This window comes from Theobroma cacao, chromosome 4 (genome assembly GCF_053813885.1).
Source record: "Theobroma cacao isolate CCN51 chromosome 4, ASM5381388v1, whole genome shotgun sequence".
In the NCBI taxonomy this organism is placed as follows: Eukaryota; Viridiplantae; Streptophyta; class Magnoliopsida; order Malvales; family Malvaceae; genus Theobroma; species Theobroma cacao.
In genome coordinates, this window is record NC_142642.1 from 1,173,598 (window position 1) to 1,189,478 (window position 15,881).

At 34.0% G+C, this 15,881-nt stretch overlaps 3 protein-coding genes across 4 annotated transcripts; all 3 read left to right on the forward strand.

Annotated features, from left to right (window-relative positions):
• Nucleotides 1-1,229: 1,229 nt before the first annotated feature.
• Nucleotides 1,230-4,240, forward strand: LOC18600836 (uncharacterized). Its single transcript, XM_007031519.3, has 6 exons — nt 1,230-1,532; nt 2,117-2,157; nt 2,267-2,430; nt 2,555-2,654; nt 2,748-2,917; nt 3,444-4,240. Exons 1-6 carry the CDS (start codon nt 1,417-1,419, stop codon nt 3,957-3,959), a joined length of 1,107 nt encoding a protein of 368 aa, XP_007031581.2. The 5' UTR covers nt 1,230-1,416; the 3' UTR covers nt 3,960-4,240.
• A 469-nt stretch (nt 4,241-4,709) lies between these two features.
• LOC18600838 (uncharacterized) lies at nt 4,710-7,080 on the forward strand. Its single transcript, XM_007031526.3, has 3 exons — nt 4,710-4,951; nt 5,053-5,178; nt 6,678-7,080. Exons 1-3 carry the CDS (start codon nt 4,910-4,912, stop codon nt 6,855-6,857), a joined length of 348 nt encoding a protein of 115 aa, XP_007031588.1. The 5' UTR covers nt 4,710-4,909; the 3' UTR covers nt 6,858-7,080.
• Nucleotides 7,081-9,555: 2,475 nt separating this feature from the next.
• Nucleotides 9,556-14,211, forward strand: LOC18600839 (protein kinase PVPK-1-like). Of its 2 annotated transcripts, none has more exons than XM_007031528.3 (3): nt 9,556-10,069; nt 10,560-11,849; nt 13,131-14,211. In XM_007031528.3, exons 2-3 carry the CDS (start codon nt 10,687-10,689, stop codon nt 14,002-14,004), a joined length of 2,037 nt encoding a protein of 678 aa, XP_007031590.2. In that variant the 5' UTR covers nt 9,556-10,069; nt 10,560-10,686; the 3' UTR covers nt 14,005-14,211. The 2 variants fall into 2 exon arrangements, with proteins under 2 accessions (XP_007031590.2, XP_007031589.2); XM_007031527.3 differs by having other exon boundaries at nt 10,678-11,849.
• Nucleotides 14,212-15,881: the final 1,670 nt, after the last annotated feature.

Sequence of the window (15,881 nt, forward strand, 5' to 3'; positions counted from 1 at the left end):
ACAATATGCAATATATCTATTTAGCTTAAAGTTTTGAAAAAAATATAGAATATTTTGATAAATGAATAATTTATTAAAAATTAATTAATGTATAAATTAGTAAATTATTAATTTATCAATTAATTAATAAATTTTCATGGTCTCAAAGATATTAACTTATAAAGATTTTAATATACTAATAATTTTTTATATTTAATTTATTTTATATTTTTATTTATTTTAAAAAATAATAATAAAAATATCAATCAAACTATCTTAAATATTTTATTTAATGTTTGAAAGATCTTATGATTGATAAAGAATTTTTTGTAATCTATGTGGAAAATCTATGTTATAATCTAGATCTTTATTAGTTCCATTAAATTCTTTTTATATCAATAAATACATTATTCAATTAAGTCAAAATAAATTAAGAAATAGATTTAATGGTTATCTTATAATTCCTAGTAAGAAAATTACAGGGTACACTTGAAAATCAAGAAAAAAAAAAGAGTATAAAGTAAAGACAATGCCCAAAATTTATAGTTTTCTTCTGAATCACTTATATTTTCTTAAAAAAAAAAAGAGGCTTGAAAAAAAGATAAAATATTTGTAATAAATTCTCTATTTTAAATTTAATTCAGATATAAAGTAAATTTGTAATGCTACTATCAAAGTTATAGTTTTTTCTTAAGTTAACATTGCTTCATTAAAAAAATTAATATTATTTATAATGTAGGGAAATCAATGCAAAGAGTGCAGTATCTTAACTCAAAATTTATTATTTGATGGAATACTTAAATTTTATAAATATTTGATTAAAATTTTGAATTGTTATTCGAACTCATATTTAAATATTTTAAACATTATTCGTCAAATATTTGATTAAAAAAATTTTAAATTAATTTTTATGTATGTTTTTAATAAAAAGTAAATTAATAAAATAAAATAATTTTTAAAAATTAATCAATAAATTAAAATTAATTCATAAAAATAAATTAAAGTTGAAAATCATATTTTAAAATAATTAATAAATTTTAATAAATATTACATTAATTATCAAAATTTTAATATTAAAAATTATTATTTGTAATAGAGTTCTAATAGTGAGTTGAATTTGTGACAAATAATAATATTATTATCTAAATTTAATTATAGAATATTATAAATATTACATATTATAATAAATATGTTTGTTTAGAATAACTCTAAGGAAAAAAGAAACTAATTTTAAAAAGACTTAAGGTTTCTTTATTTAGGCAATTACAACCGTCGGTCCTTTCCATTTCTAGGGTTTTATTTAGTTTTTAGGGCTTTCATTTCATTTCAAATTTCGAAGCAGAAACTACAAAACCAAGCGTTTTTAGGGCTAAAGTTTCGTTTCTTTGTCTTCCTTCTCCCCAAGCCCAAGGCTTTAAGAAATTTTCCATTTTTGCCATGGACCCTCGAGACGGTGAAGCAATTCTTGACGGAGAAACCAGCGATTTTAGATCCTCTGACCATCCGGAGGATGACAAGTCTCAGCCTCTCACGGGAGATGGAGCCAGCCCTGGGTAATTTTGTATTTTTTTTATTAAGTTCCTTAGAAAGTGCGGGGACGGTGAAGGAAAATCTTAAGATTTTCCGGTACTTATTGACATGTAAAAACGTAAATTAGCTCAAAACTAGAAAGGCTCGTTGTTTTAAGATTTAGTCTGTTTGTTTCCTGAGAAAATGGTAGAAAAGTAAAGGAAAAGCTTGAGGTTTTGTATTACCCTATTAGTTAATGACTTGAAAAAAAAAACCGTAAAATAGATCAAATGGACATATCCATTTTCGTTCTTTTCTTAGTTTCCTCTGTCTATTTCCAGAAAAAAGTACGGGAGAAGTGAAAGTAAATTTTGCCATTTTGCATTTCCCCTTCATTAATGACTTGAATTTTGTTGTGCGAAGTTTGAGATTCTTTGGTCGTTGGGAAAATAAAGAGAAAAAGAAAAGAAGAGAAGTTAGGGTTTTAAGCTTTTCTTTAGGCTTTGGAGTTGCATTTTTGTAGGAATTTTATGATCTATTTAGGTATTTGTTCCTTTGAAAGGTCAACTTTAAGTGTAAATACTGTTGAAGTGATTTATGACTATATTCAATATTTGGAAATTTGCAGCAAAATTTTTGTAGGAGGTTTAGCGAGAGAGACAAATTCTGGTTAGTTCTTTAGCTTGTTAGAGATTTTTCTTAATGTTGTTGAATATTAGCACAAAGTGCATGGCCTGTAGTCTGTACCCATCTGGTTCATGTTATTAATTTTATGCAGCACAATTTCTTGAGCATTTTGGTCAATATGGTGAAATTACGGATTCTGTGATAATGAAGGACCGGAAAACGGGGCAGCCTCGTGGGTTCGGGTTTGTGACTTATGCAGAGCCTTCTGTAGTTGATAAAGTCATTGAGGACACTCATATTATTAATGGGAAACAAGTAAGAATCAGCTTTAGTCTCAATGTTAAGTTGATTGTTCTGTTTCCTTACTGTAGCCCAGTGGGCACTATTTTAGTTATTGACTTGAGCTACTGGTATTTGGCTTGATTTTTGGGCCTACTAGGTAGAGATTAAGAGAACAATACCAAAAGGAGCAGCAGGAAGTAAAGATTTCAAGACTAGGAAGATTTTTGTCGGTGGAATTCCATCATCTGTATCAGAAGGTGATACCAATCTTTTTCTTCCTTGATTGTTCAACTCTTGATTCATTATTGATATTTTGTTTAAGTGTTAATCTATTTGGTGCAAATGGGCAGATGAGTTTAAGGACTTCTTTATGCAATATGGAGAAGTTAAAGAACACCAAATTATGCGGGACCATGCCACCAATCGTTCTCGTGGTTTTGGATTTATAACATTTGAGACAGAGCATGCAGTTGATGATCTCTTGGCTAAGGGAAACAAGGTTGACTTTGCTGGAGCTCAGGTATGTGCAATGCCCGTTAACTTGATTAGATTATCTATATTTTTTTCTTTCAATGCTGTTGTCATGCTTGAACCTTCATTGAATTTGAATGGATGAGACCCATGTTAATCAAATGGTCTTTTTCTTTTTAATATTACTAACATATAATGTCCTTGTCATGAAGGTACCTTTTCCAAATACCAGTGGTGCCTTTTCTATAATCTTATCTGTTTTTTTTTCTTGAGCTGTTATCTAGTGACAGCTTACCATTAATGTGCACCATTTTGCTCGATGAGCTTTAATTTTTGGCCTGCAAAAATGCTACTTGAGATTTTTCTATTGCTTTGTTTGTTTGCTACTGCTATTATGGTAATTTGAAATGGAAAATAGGAAGGATTAACACTTTATGGAATCTTGTATTTTCCATTGTTTAGCAATGGTTCTTTTGTGCTTGAAGCTTATGAGTAAGGGAATTTAGAATATTAATATTTTTCTTTTAATTTTAAAAAGCCTAAATGAGTCTCATGATGGTTCTCTTTACTTGTAGGTCGAGATTAAAAGGGCAGAGCCAAAGAAACCAAATCCGCCTCCAGCCCCATCCAAACGATATAATGATTCTAGGACTGCATATGGTAGTGGATTTGGAGATGCTTATGGTAGATACGGAGGTGGTGGATTTGGTAGTGGTGGTTACAGAGCCAGTGGGGCTTATGGGGGTCGGGCTGGTGGTTATGGGGGTTATGGAGTAGGTGAATTTGGTGGCTATGGGGGTTATGCTGGTGGTATGGGGCCTTTCAGGGGAGAGCCGTCTCTTGGATACTCAGGTCGTTATGGAGGAAATTTTAATAGAGGCTATGATATGGGAAGTGGCTATGGAGGCCCTGGTGAGATTTATGGAGGATATGGTGCTGGTGCTACTGGTGGTGGCTATGCTAGTAGCTACGACCCTGGCCTTGGGGGTGGCTATGGCGCTGCTGGTGGTGGTGCTGGGAATTCCTTCTATGGAAGTCGAGGGGGATATAGCGGAGCAGGTAGTGGTCGATACCATCCTTATGGAAGATAGAGAGGTTGTTGCTGGGAAAATCTCTTCGAAGTTATAAATGTTGTCTCAATTTGTACCTTGTAGCTCCTTGATGTCATTATTCTTAGTTTAGTTTCTTTCTTCTTTGAGGTTCAAGGATTTGATCATCCTGTTTACACTTTGCCTTTACCGGACTGTAAGAGCTAAGTGGGTCTGATTTTTGTACTTCTCTTTTGATTGACATTAACATGCAAATTTTGCAAGCTGTATGATTGATTCTTGAATGAATACAGCAGGCAAAAAAGAAAGGAATTCTTTTTTAATTGAGCTCCTATTTTCTGCTTGTTAAGTTCTGATCCTCAGTTCCTTTCCTCTTCTAAGTTTTTACATACCTAGATTTTCAGACAAATAAACCATGCATGTAATTTTATTACTAAATTTGGAAATCGTCAAATTTAAAAAGAAACAAAAGAAAATCATTAGCCATGGCTTAGGTTTGCTTCAAATATTAAAGAATTAAAAAAAAATCATGATAAGCAAGATACATTTTAACCTCTGAGCTGAAATTACTTATCAACTATTTGAGTTGATAATAATACCCTTTATATTTGAATTTTTTTGTTAATTTTAAAAGATATTAATCTAGATTTAATTTCTAATTTTTATAAAATTATGGAAAAAAGGCAAATAAGACAGAAGTGGCAATAGGACAAGCAGGCTTTTAATTTTCCGACCACACAGTTTCCCAAAATATCTCAGCAGTCCTTGCTAACACGATAGCTTTAGCTTTGTGTCTTAAAACTTTGCCATTTGGGTAAACAAAGAAAAAGGACGGAGAGGGACAAAAATTTTTCTGCTTGGCTGCTCCTCTCTCCAAACTATATTAACACAAAAATCCTACATTCAGAAATTCTTTCCTCTTTTCTTTCTTTCAAGTTTCAACCCAGAGACAGAAAAGGCAACACCCAGAAAGAAATTTCTATGTAAAGAAAATGGCAATGGTGGCAGCATCCAATTTAAGTACATACCAAAAGGTGATATTTTTTCTATTAAATTTGGGTTTTTTTTAAAATCTTTTTCCTTTTTTGTTTTTAATAAACAACCTAATTCTGGGTGACATTTACTCTGTTGACAGACTCAGATGCTTCAGGTGATATGCAGAAGGAAAGAAAGAGGAAGAGAACATCACAACAATTACCCCTATAAAGTCATCGAAATTACACCCCCACCCAAGTCCCTTGGTGTTCGTTGCTTCCCTCCTGTAAGTCTCATTTTCTTCCTGTCTTTATCTTGTCTGAATATTTTCTTGTTTTGGCAGAGGTTTTTGTCTGAATACAAGTCTTTGCAAATGTGGCTTTATGTCTTTGTAATAGATTGAAAATGGTGAGAATTAAATTATGGGAAAAATGACAAGAATGTGAAGCCTTTGCATTTAGGATAAAATATTGATTCCAATATCTAAAGGCCAGATTACAAAAATGCCCCAAGTATGCTCCTTAGTAAAACTATAATGTTGGGTATTGAATCATGTGCTTTGTAGCTTATTTTGGTGGCATTCTTGATCTTCTTTATTTTCGTTTAGATCACTTGAACTAAGGTATAGACGATTGGTGATGGCTATATTGTTTCCATTTGAAAGCAAAGGCTTACTTGTTTTACTCAATTCTGAAGCAAGGTCTGATACAAAGCCTTTGCCCGTAAGGCATGGCACTTTGGAGTCTTCATTTTGTTGTTGAAGATTTAATGGAGTAAATTGAAGGATAGAGTACCATTATTTTGTAAGCATTGTTGAGATTCTGGTTTACATAAGTGAAATTTTGATTAATAGTTTGGTGAGTTTATGTGGAAGCAAGAGTTTGAAAGCTGTTTTCCTGATGTAAATGTTGGGTAGTTTGCAAAATCAGATTGAAGGAGAGGTTATCCAGTTTTCAGCTTTTGGTGATCTCTCATTTGTTCTTTTTCCTCCCTTCCACTAATTTGGCATGACGATGACATTATTCGCATGATGACAACGAGACATTAGAAACTTGTAATCAGGTTTAGACAAATGGAGTAAATATAATGACGAGTTTTCAACAGAAGAAGAGTAGTCAAACAACAGAATGAGTTTCAAAATGGCTCATGTCCGATTTAGGAAAACTCTTCAAAGTGGGATGCCACTAGCTCAGCTGGTTGCATTCGATGGGGACAATTCTCTCCTGCTTCAGCATAAATGAGCTGCTAAAACAATGCAGAAAACAATTGAACAATGCAAAACATAGTGGATTAGGCTATTAGCATGAAGAGGATTTTTGGAAATCATGCTTGTGCGGATTATGTAATGATTTGAAGGGTGTGGAAATGCCTTCACTAAGATATGTTGGTTTATTCCTTTATATTATTCTTAATTTTAATGTCAATCGTATAGTTTGTGCATGACTTATTAGCAGATGAAGTTGGGTGGTCATATATTGGTTGTAAATTTCTGAACTATTGAGCTATCTTGTTCTGATGTACTACTTGTTTAATGAGTTGTAGATGTCAAGGGCCCTTCATCATGTGTTTTAGAAGCAGAAAGCTGAGAATAGGCCCTTCTCTCAAATTCTAAGCACCAGGCATACAGAACTTTAATGATCTGTCATCTTGTCGATATTGCTACACTTGTTCATGGGGATCAGTAGGTCCGATACAGTTGTGAAACTAGAAACTATTATGACATGATATCACTGCTGGGGCATTTATGCTCCATTCTGTCAGTTCTGATTGTTCCTTCTGTATCAGAATTTGCAGTGTGGGGAGAGTGTGACAATTGAAGGCCAAACATATACAATCTCAGCTGTAACTCACCGCTACCAGCTTCGCAAAGGAAAGTACGAACCTAGTGAAAAGAGGCTTGATGTTCTGTCCACAGGGAGATACATCCTTAACTTATATCTCGAAAGCTTGCTAGACCAGTCTTGATGCCTAGTTTCAAACCATTTTTTCTTCTTTTTAACTAGACATAATGCCTTTATGTCTACTTACAGAAAAGAAAAAAGAGTCAAGATTATCAGATTGTAGATGTTTGAATATGCTTTAACTAATGTAAATGAATCCTGAAGTTGTATAATGCTTGATTTATGTATGAAACCTTTATGGTAACCATTGGCATATGATTCAACAGATGATATTGCTTTATTTTTTATTTCGTTTTTGCTTTTGTGATGTCATAATCCCTATGTCTTGGTCTCACAGTTTTGTTGCATAAAATACGCTTCACAAGTTCAAGATGATGTGTGAATAGTTCAATACTCAATCTCACTCTAGTACACTTTCGATGTGAGATTCACGACTCCCTTCTAGGACCATGACAGCTCGGATCATACCCTTCCAAATCTGCATATCTTTCCTTGCATCCTCAGCTAAAAAGGACATTGGCTTACCAACAGCTCCAACTGTAAGGATTTGGCATCCATGATCCAACACTTTATATCCTGCTTTTTATTAAAAAAAAAAGAAACAGCTGCTTCTGTCATGTTTGAAGAGTGTTCTAATCATGAGTGCTACCATTATTGTCAAGTCCTAGACATATATAGTTTTATGTTCCATTAGTTAAACCCCCCCAATAGCTTCATCCAACACACTCAATTATTGGACTTGAAAATTCTATACATTAGATCTCAAGTTTAAACTAAACTAAACTAAACTCTCTTCCATAATAAGATTAAGCCAACTATAAAATCTTTTTAAAATTATATAGTAAATTCGTATTACAAATTGACGATTTTTTCGTGTAATTTATTTTATTATTATTTTTTAGAATGATATTTGTCTCGAGTTTTTATGCATAAGATTGAAATGTATAAAACAAAACAAGATGTTGATATTATTGCAATTATGAACATTTTTCTAACATGTTGCAAGAAAATGTAACATAATTTTGTTGAGACCTAAGTATTTGAGAATAATAATTTCACTTCCATGCTTATTCTAAACCTGGCCACAGACGATCATTGAAGCCTCCTCTTGCGGAAGTGGTAATCATCGAAGGAGGGAGAGAATGATTTCATACGTTGCACACTGAAAATGATTGTTGTAACATGTTTACGTGATTGGTGACAAGGGTCCCACAGATTTGGACCCTGTCTGGATAACCACCAATCTTACACGTGTCAACATCAGGACCCGTGACAGGGACGCTTGGCAACATCAAACATCCCTTCAATCCTCCTAGGGACCGTCCAATTCGGAGAAAGTCCCACCCGCCACCGTTGGATCATCATAAAATTCTGTGGTCAAGAAGAAGGTTGGTTGATGAGACCCGAGTTAAGGGTTAAAACCCTTTGTGTGTTTTAAAATTAAAAAAGAAAAAGGCATTGGGGATCAGGGACTGCCCAACTACCCTATGCCTAACATCTCACCTACAAAATTCCCAAAAAGACCTTAACGTAGGTCCCATACATGCCCCCCCAGTCCAAAGCACAATTGTGGGCCCCTGCAGCGTGGCAGGCTGACCCCATGTGTCTTAAGCTGCTCCTGCCAAGGATTGGACATTGATTTCCCCAATTTTTTTTTCCTTCAAAGAAAAAAAAAAAAAAAAGGAAAAGGCGATAGGGTCAAAGGTGAAAAGACTATTTTACCCCCGCGATTAAGGGCGTTAATTACTAATTTAAGGAGAGGGTGCCCCTAAGGGGAAAAATCATAGGTTATATCACCCGTGGGTGCACGGTAATATCATGACAGCCGTCCATGTGCTCCTGTTCATGTTTCACGTGCCTGCATGTGAAGGGCTTTCCTCGTTCCCGCCAAAACAAAAGTAAAAAAAAAATAAAAATAAAAATAAATGAAAATATGTTGCGGTTACTTAACACACCATGTGATTATAATTAATATTTATTTTGTTTACGTTCCCAAATTTAATGACTATAAATTCGAAAAAAATAAATAAATAAATAATCATCTAATTCTTACAGCGTGAATCTAGTTGTTGTGGCCAATGAGAATGCATGATTCGAGCTGTCTAATAAAATCATTGTCAGTAAAAATTGTGAATTGGAAACATTTTATAAATTCCATAAAATAAATAATTTCAAGAGAATCTCAATGTTGACTAATGCTTTTTGAATAATTAACAATGATTGAAATTTTAATTAATTTAATTTTTGAACCCTGTGATTCTGCTCACGCTTTTGTTTAAATTTTAATTAATTTAATTTTTTTAATTTATATGTGATATATTATGAGTTATTTATATGCTATCACTCAATCATAAAATATCACATCATAAATGTATAATAATAAAATTTTAAATATTTTTAAAATTATAAATTTTATATCACTTATTGGTTATAAAGTCACGTGTACTTTGGCTAGAAAAAACAAGTAGGAAGGTTAAACATTAATGGGTTTTTTTTATATAGGAAAAAATTAAAAGTTATGATTTTTTTATTTATTTCAGAGAAATAACTACAATAATTTTTTTTCTACTAAAAAGTGGCCCCTTTTTTTTTTTTATTTTTTTTGCTAAATTAAAGGCTTTATATGCATTGAAAATAGTACTTGAATGGTTTAATAGGGAAAAGTTGGTAGTGGGAGGGAGGTTATCAAAAGAGGGGTGGCCCAAATTGAATCCACCTGTTTCCACTTAAAACTTTGAAGATTACAAGAACAAGAACAAGAAGGTGAGGAACCAAAGCAAAGCAAGGCAAGGCAAAGTAAGAGAGAGATAGAGAGAGATAAAGGCAGAAGCTTTGTTTTTTTCCTTTATTGCCTGAGAGGAAACAATCCAGAGATAAAGACGGCTTTAAGCTTTGCTTTGCTTTGCTTGCCAAGTTACCTTTGTTTTTCCTCCTAATCTTCTTTCATAAAACGACGAAACAAAACAGAACATAAACTTTTTTTTTCATTCATAATTTTTTTAAATAAAAAGAAAAAACTAAGCAAATTATCATTATTATTATCATTGTTTTCTTTCTTTCTCTGTCTCTTTCTCTCTCTCTTTTCTTGTTTGGATCGGATCTGGAGAGCTTCTTAGGAGAAGAGAAACACACACGAAGACAAGGCAAAACCCGAAGAAAGCTGTTTCACTTTTCTCTTCTTAAAAACAGCTTTTTCTTTTTTTTTCCTTTCTGGGTTTTTCATTTCATGAAAGATTTCAGTTTGCCCAGCATTGTTTTTCTCTGTTCTATGATCAGGTAACTCGTTTTTGGCCTCTTTAAAGTTTTTTTTTTTTTTTTTTTTATGATGGGTTCTTTTCTTTTGCTTTATTGGTCAAGTTTGGAGTTTTTTTTCTTTCTAAGCTTGTTTTTCTTGTTCATGCATTTTCTTAGTAACCAAACATTGCATTTTAGCTATCAAAAAGAAAAAAGAAGTTTGCATTTTGGGTTCTTGAGAAACTTGAAAGTTATTTTGTTTTTTTTTTCTTAAAAAAAATAGAAATTGGCTATGCTTCAATGGGGGTTGGATGCTTGGAATTTTGCATTCATTTGATTGTTAATTACGGTTTATTATCTTGTTTTAAGGGCCAGCTGTTTATATCTTGGTATCACCGTAATCTTTGGTGTTTTCTTTGATTGTAAATTCTATTGGTGATTTTATTTTGTTTAAATTTAAGACTGCTGCGTGAAATTTTCATTTCTTGGTTTCAACAGCTTAGTATTTTGACTATTTGTATTTCTGTAACAGTTGATTTTGTGTTGTTGGGACATTTAAGTTGGATGATTCTATAATTAACGGCTGTATCGTAGAATTTTCACCTAGAGGAATAAAGTTTACTTCGCTGAATTGGACTTTGGTTTGGCAGTGGTTGGTGATGTTAAATTCTTCAATGGAATCACTTGCTATTTCTTCATCAAAGAGTCAAAGTCCCGGTTCTGCCATAGGCAACAATAACCCTCATTCAGCATCTGGTACGCCTAGGCCATCTCGGCCTCCCTCTCCGAAACAATCAAGAAATGAAGGACCTTCTTCTACATCGCAAGCAACTACTCTTAATCATGGCGTAAGTATTGTTCGACATCCAAATGGTACTATAGGCTATCAAAAGCATTCGTACAAACCAGCCTATGACAACATGCAGCATGAAGAATTGCCTAACATGGGAAAACACTATTACGATTCAAGTAAGGGGAAATCTGAATTGGTGGGAAAAAACGACGCTACTAACCCTAGTCAGAAGAAGATTTTGACAGTGGAAAGCAAATCTTCCTTCAAACACCCAGTCAATGATCATAAGAGTTCTAATTCACGTGGTCCTTTGGAATTTGAAAAAACTGTATCGGGTCCTTGTAAAGGAGGTGTTGTGCAGTTGAACAACCATGTTGCATCTCAATCAGAACGAAGCTTTTGTCAAAGTCCTTCAAATAGTATGTGTGCTGGCACGCTTTATGCTGAAGCCAAACAAAGTTTCACCAATACAGAAGTTAGTGAATGCGCAAGCAGTGTTGACAAGTCTGCTGAAAGTGGTGAAGTTAGTAATTCCTGTGATTTAGTTGAGAGTAGGAAGACAAGCATCTACAGAGGGAGCACTGGCAGTGATGTTAGTGATGAAAGCAGCTCTAGTTGTCTAAGCAGTGCCATCTACAAGCCCCACAAGGCCAATGATATAAGATGGGAAGCAATTCAAGCTGTCAGATCTCGAAAGGGAGATTTGGACTTTAAGCACTTTAGGGTGCTGAGGAGACTGGGATGTGGAGATATTGGTAGTGTTTATCTATCGGAATTGACTGGCACTAAAACTTATTTTGCTATGAAGGTTATGGATAAAGCTCTTTTGGCAAGTCGTAAGAAGCTTCTGAGAGCCCAGACAGAGAGAGAGATTCTGCAATCTCTGGATCATCCCTTCCTACCCACCTTGTATACGCACTTTGAGACAGAGAAGCTTTCTTGCTTGGTGATGGAGTTCTGCCCTGGAGGAGACTTGCATGCTCTCAGGCAAAGACAACCAGGAAAGTACTTTTCAGAGCAAGCTGCCAGGTTAGCTATTGGTCTTCTTCTTCTCTGCTACGCTTTATTCTCAAGTCTGTGTTATTGCATTTTGAATTTAACTGCTGGATGTTTTTCAGATTTTTTATGAAAACCCATGGGTCGATTTCCAGTTAATATCGTCTCTCTAGGGCTCAATTACCCTATCAGATGAACAATACAACAGTGCTAGTAAACTCATGTTACAATTTTATGTTAGTATTATGGTTCTGGGGGGGTGACCGTGCATTTAGAAATAAGATGTGTGTTGCAAAAAGGTTGAAACTCCTCTGTATCTGTAAATTGGAATAACTTTTATCAAGTTGCTCATCTCCATCCTGACTTTATCCTCAAGTCGGGCACTATGAAATCCTGAGATGTCATCCTCTATCTTAACAAACCTTTTGGTATGTTGATAACCTTTATATCCCTCCTTTTTTTTTAAAAAAAAAAAATTCAAATATAGTGAATCTTTGTCAACAAAGTCATCTTCAGGTATGTTCGTGAGTGCTTGATCATAGTCTTCCTCATTCAGGTTCTTTAGAATATCAGATGTTTCATATTCTTATCCCCTTTCACTCAAGCTTTTCCTCCATTAAATTTCTACAGTTTTATTATGATATGTCCTACAGGCAGGCTTGAGAATACATGTCATTATTTTTCTCTTCCTATTTTTTTAAAAAATTTTCTGGGTCAAGTTGCAATTATAATCTATCTGTTATTGCTCTTAGGCTGATAAATTTATGTCTTATCCTGCAAAGTTACTAAACATTTTATCCTAGATTAAAATTAATTCAAAAGGAAAAATGATGTGGACAAATTTTGACCCTAGATTATATGAAGAACATGTGTCACTCTATGGTGAAAATTGTGGGCAGCTCTACCATTGTTTGCAGTTGAGAGGATCCTTAACTCTTAGGTTGTACTAGATGGCTATGATGACAACAATGATAAGACTGTAGAGGTTCCTGAAGACTTGGATTCAGATCCTGCATGAATTCTAACTTCTAATATCTTAACATATTTGTTAGTATCTGACAACAATTAATAAGACTTTAAAGCCCATAAATATTGTGGTATACCATGAGTTATTTGTGCACGGGCATGCATCATCCTAAGAATAAGAACTGAATTGAAATTTCAGGTGCATATGTTCCTTCTATGTTAACTTGATAAATGTAAATATTTATGATGATAATGTAGTTTGATATGGGCAGATTGCAGTAGAAGGTTAAAGCCAAGAAATTCCTACGAACTATTGTTTTCTGCATTGACTTTTCTGTTGCTCTGCAGGTTTTACGTGGCAGAAGTTCTCCTTGCTTTGGAGTATCTGCACATGCTTGGGATCATTTACAGAGACCTTAAGCCGGAAAACGTTTTGGTAAGAGAAGATGGACACATAATGCTTTCAGATTTTGACCTCTCTCTTAGATGTGCCGTCTCTCCAACTCTGGTCAAATCTTCAATCTCAAGCCTAGAATCAAAAAATTCAGCATACTGTGCTCAGCCTGCATGCATTGAGCCAACTTGTGTAATGCAGCCAGATTGTATCCAACCTGCATGTTTTGGACCACGTTTTTTCTCAAGCAAGCCCAAGAAAGAAAAGAAGAGCAAAGTAAAGAATGAAACTAGTCATCAAGTGAGTCCTCTTCCTGAGCTCATTGCAGAACCTACAAATGCTCGCTCAATGTCCTTTGTGGGAACTCATGAGTACTTAGCACCTGAGATCATTAAAGGTGAAGGACATGGAAGTGCTGTAGATTGGTGGACATTTGGGATCTTTCTGTACGAACTTTTGTATGGTAAAACCCCATTCAAAGGGGCAGGGAACCGGGCAACTCTCTTTAATGTGGTTGGCCAGCCATTGAGATTTCCGGAGTATCCTTCTGTGAGCTTTGCTGCTAGGGACTTAATCAGAGGTTTACTTGTAAAGGAGCCACAGCATCGGCTTGCTTATAGGCGTGGGGCTACTGAAGTTAAACAACACCCATTCTTTCAGAGTGTAAATTGGGCACTCATTCGTTGTGCAAATCCACCAGAAGTGCCAAAACAAGCCATGATGGACTTTTCTGTCAGAACGGACATGGCAAAAGTACCTAACAACGACAAGGTTCCGGGTGTAGATGTGAAGCCTTCAGGTAATTATTTAGAGATTGATTTCTTTTGATTCTTGTGATTATTTTTGTTTCTTAGAAACAATATGTCCACCACCTCTGTCGAATTGTGCTCCAAAGGTTTAGTCTTTTGCTCTTGCAAAAGAGCTATTTGGAAGCACATGTTGTAACTTCTCTTTGAACTTGAAGCACGATAAACAGCACTGCGAAATGCAAATGAACAGAAATGAGGAATGAAGCTGCTGTTCTGTCTTCTCTTATTTCTTGCATTCTGGAAGTTTACTTCTATGTAAACTTGTGTTGTACCAAAACCGGCACGAAAACAGGCAATCCTAAGATGTTTCATCATAGTTTCAACATGTTTAAAGACCATATATCTATACAAAATTGGAATATGGGAAGGTAGGGAATGCCAGTGCCATGGAATGCTTTCATTTCTGCACAAAACAACACAATTGTAAGTTTCTTTGTTGTGAGGCTTCTCATCTGAACTTGTTCAAGTTGAATAGGGTTTAAAGAGTTTGAAACAAAATGGTTCTGCAAAATTTGCAGCCCCAAGTGTCATGCTTAACCAGGCACGTTGTTTCTTCATAAGAGCATTCCTCAGCAATGGACTATTTGAGTGAACTATTTAATAGTTTTATTAGAGTATGTGAAGGTTAAGAGTATTAGCTATTTGGGACCAAAAGAAAAAGCTTAATTTTGAGACATAAAAGGAAAAAAAAATAGTAATAAAGAGAGACAATAATTTTGCAAGGAAAAAAAAAGCTTAAATAGTTTTATTTATAGATAAAATAAAAGAGATCAAAACTTATGGATAAACCAATAATCGTAAAATGTGTAACGGTTGTAAAGAATTATATATGGATAATATTTAAAAAAATTTTAAATTATTTAAAAAAATTAAATTAAATTTTCTTTTTTATTATATTTATTTTTTTATTAAAATAAATTTTTATAATTAATAATTAATAATTTATTAATTAAAATATTATTTATCACGTGTGATGTGTTAATATATAATGATTGATGATTGCATGAAACATTGATACAGTCATATAATTTTTTTTGTTTTTCAAATTACCGTAATTAATAGCAATTAGTCCTCCGACTCAATAAAAACAAAAATATTTGATTAAATTTAATATAAAATAAAAAATTATTTGAATTTATTAACGATAAGTGTCGTCAGAAAAAACAATTTGAAGGCCCAACCATAACCATCCACGTTAGCAAACTCTCTCTTGTAGTGAAATTGCAGCACGTGACGAAAATCATCAGTTTTGTTTTTTCTCTGACAGCCTCTTCCGGGAAAAATGCAATGGAATGGGACTTTTAACAATCCAAAAACAAAACTTCCACATGAATCCACGCGCTTCAACAACACGCTCCGAGGCAGCTCAGAGCTAGATGGCTGGGGGCCACCTACCTGGCGTACACGAAACAATCTTCATTGCCCCGATGTGATCGGAGCGGAGGATCAAATCCTACACGCACGGACCTAGGTTGGGTCCTCGGTTTTGACTTTCAACTCTCGAGCCTGGATGGGCCCTAAGGGGGTTTTCTCTAGCCTCCTTGGAAAAACAATGGCTACCTACCCCAAAAGTAATTAGAACAATGATTTATTGGCTTGGATTTTTCTTCATTCAAACCTCGTGATCTCTTCCAAATCGACTCTAATTATTTTTAGCCAAAAACTTTTTTGTTGCGAAACTTTCATACATAATCAGTCAACTATACTAATAATAATTGATGAAATAAATAATTTATTTGAATGATTGCAATTGAATAATATTTGAAAGCTACCAAAATCTGTAAAGAAAAAGGAGACGTGATAAATGCTACTTCTATAATTGATTTTTTAAAATTATTTATACTTGTGACACATTATTTATGTTTATAGTTTTAAAATATCTACTATTTAAAAAAA

Excerpts from the sequence above, each read along its gene's own strand:
- LOC18600836 (XM_007031519.3), top strand. The coding sequence starts at position 1,417 with ATGGACCCTCGAGACGGTGAAGCAATTCTTGACGGAGAAACCAGCGAT. Across the intron at positions 2,431-2,554 it reads ATATTATTAATGGGAAACAA|GTAGAGATTAAGAGAACAAT; the intron begins GTAAGAATCAGC and ends TGGGCCTACTAG. Across the intron at positions 2,655-2,747 it reads TCCATCATCTGTATCAGAAG|ATGAGTTTAAGGACTTCTTT; the intron begins GTGATACCAATC and ends GCAAATGGGCAG.
- LOC18600838 (XM_007031526.3), top strand. The coding sequence starts at position 4,910 with ATGGCAATGGTGGCAGCATCCAATTTAAGTACATACCAAAAG. Across the intron at positions 4,952-5,052 it reads ATTTAAGTACATACCAAAAG|ACTCAGATGCTTCAGGTGAT; the intron begins GTGATATTTTTT and ends CTCTGTTGACAG. Across the intron at positions 5,179-6,677 it reads GTGTTCGTTGCTTCCCTCCT|AATTTGCAGTGTGGGGAGAG; the intron begins GTAAGTCTCATT and ends CTTCTGTATCAG.
- LOC18600839 (XM_007031528.3), top strand. The coding sequence starts at position 10,687 with ATGTTAAATTCTTCAATGGAATCACTTGCTATTTCTTCATCAAAGAGT. Across the intron at positions 11,850-13,130 it reads TTTTCAGAGCAAGCTGCCAG|GTTTTACGTGGCAGAAGTTC; the intron begins GTTAGCTATTGG and ends GTTGCTCTGCAG.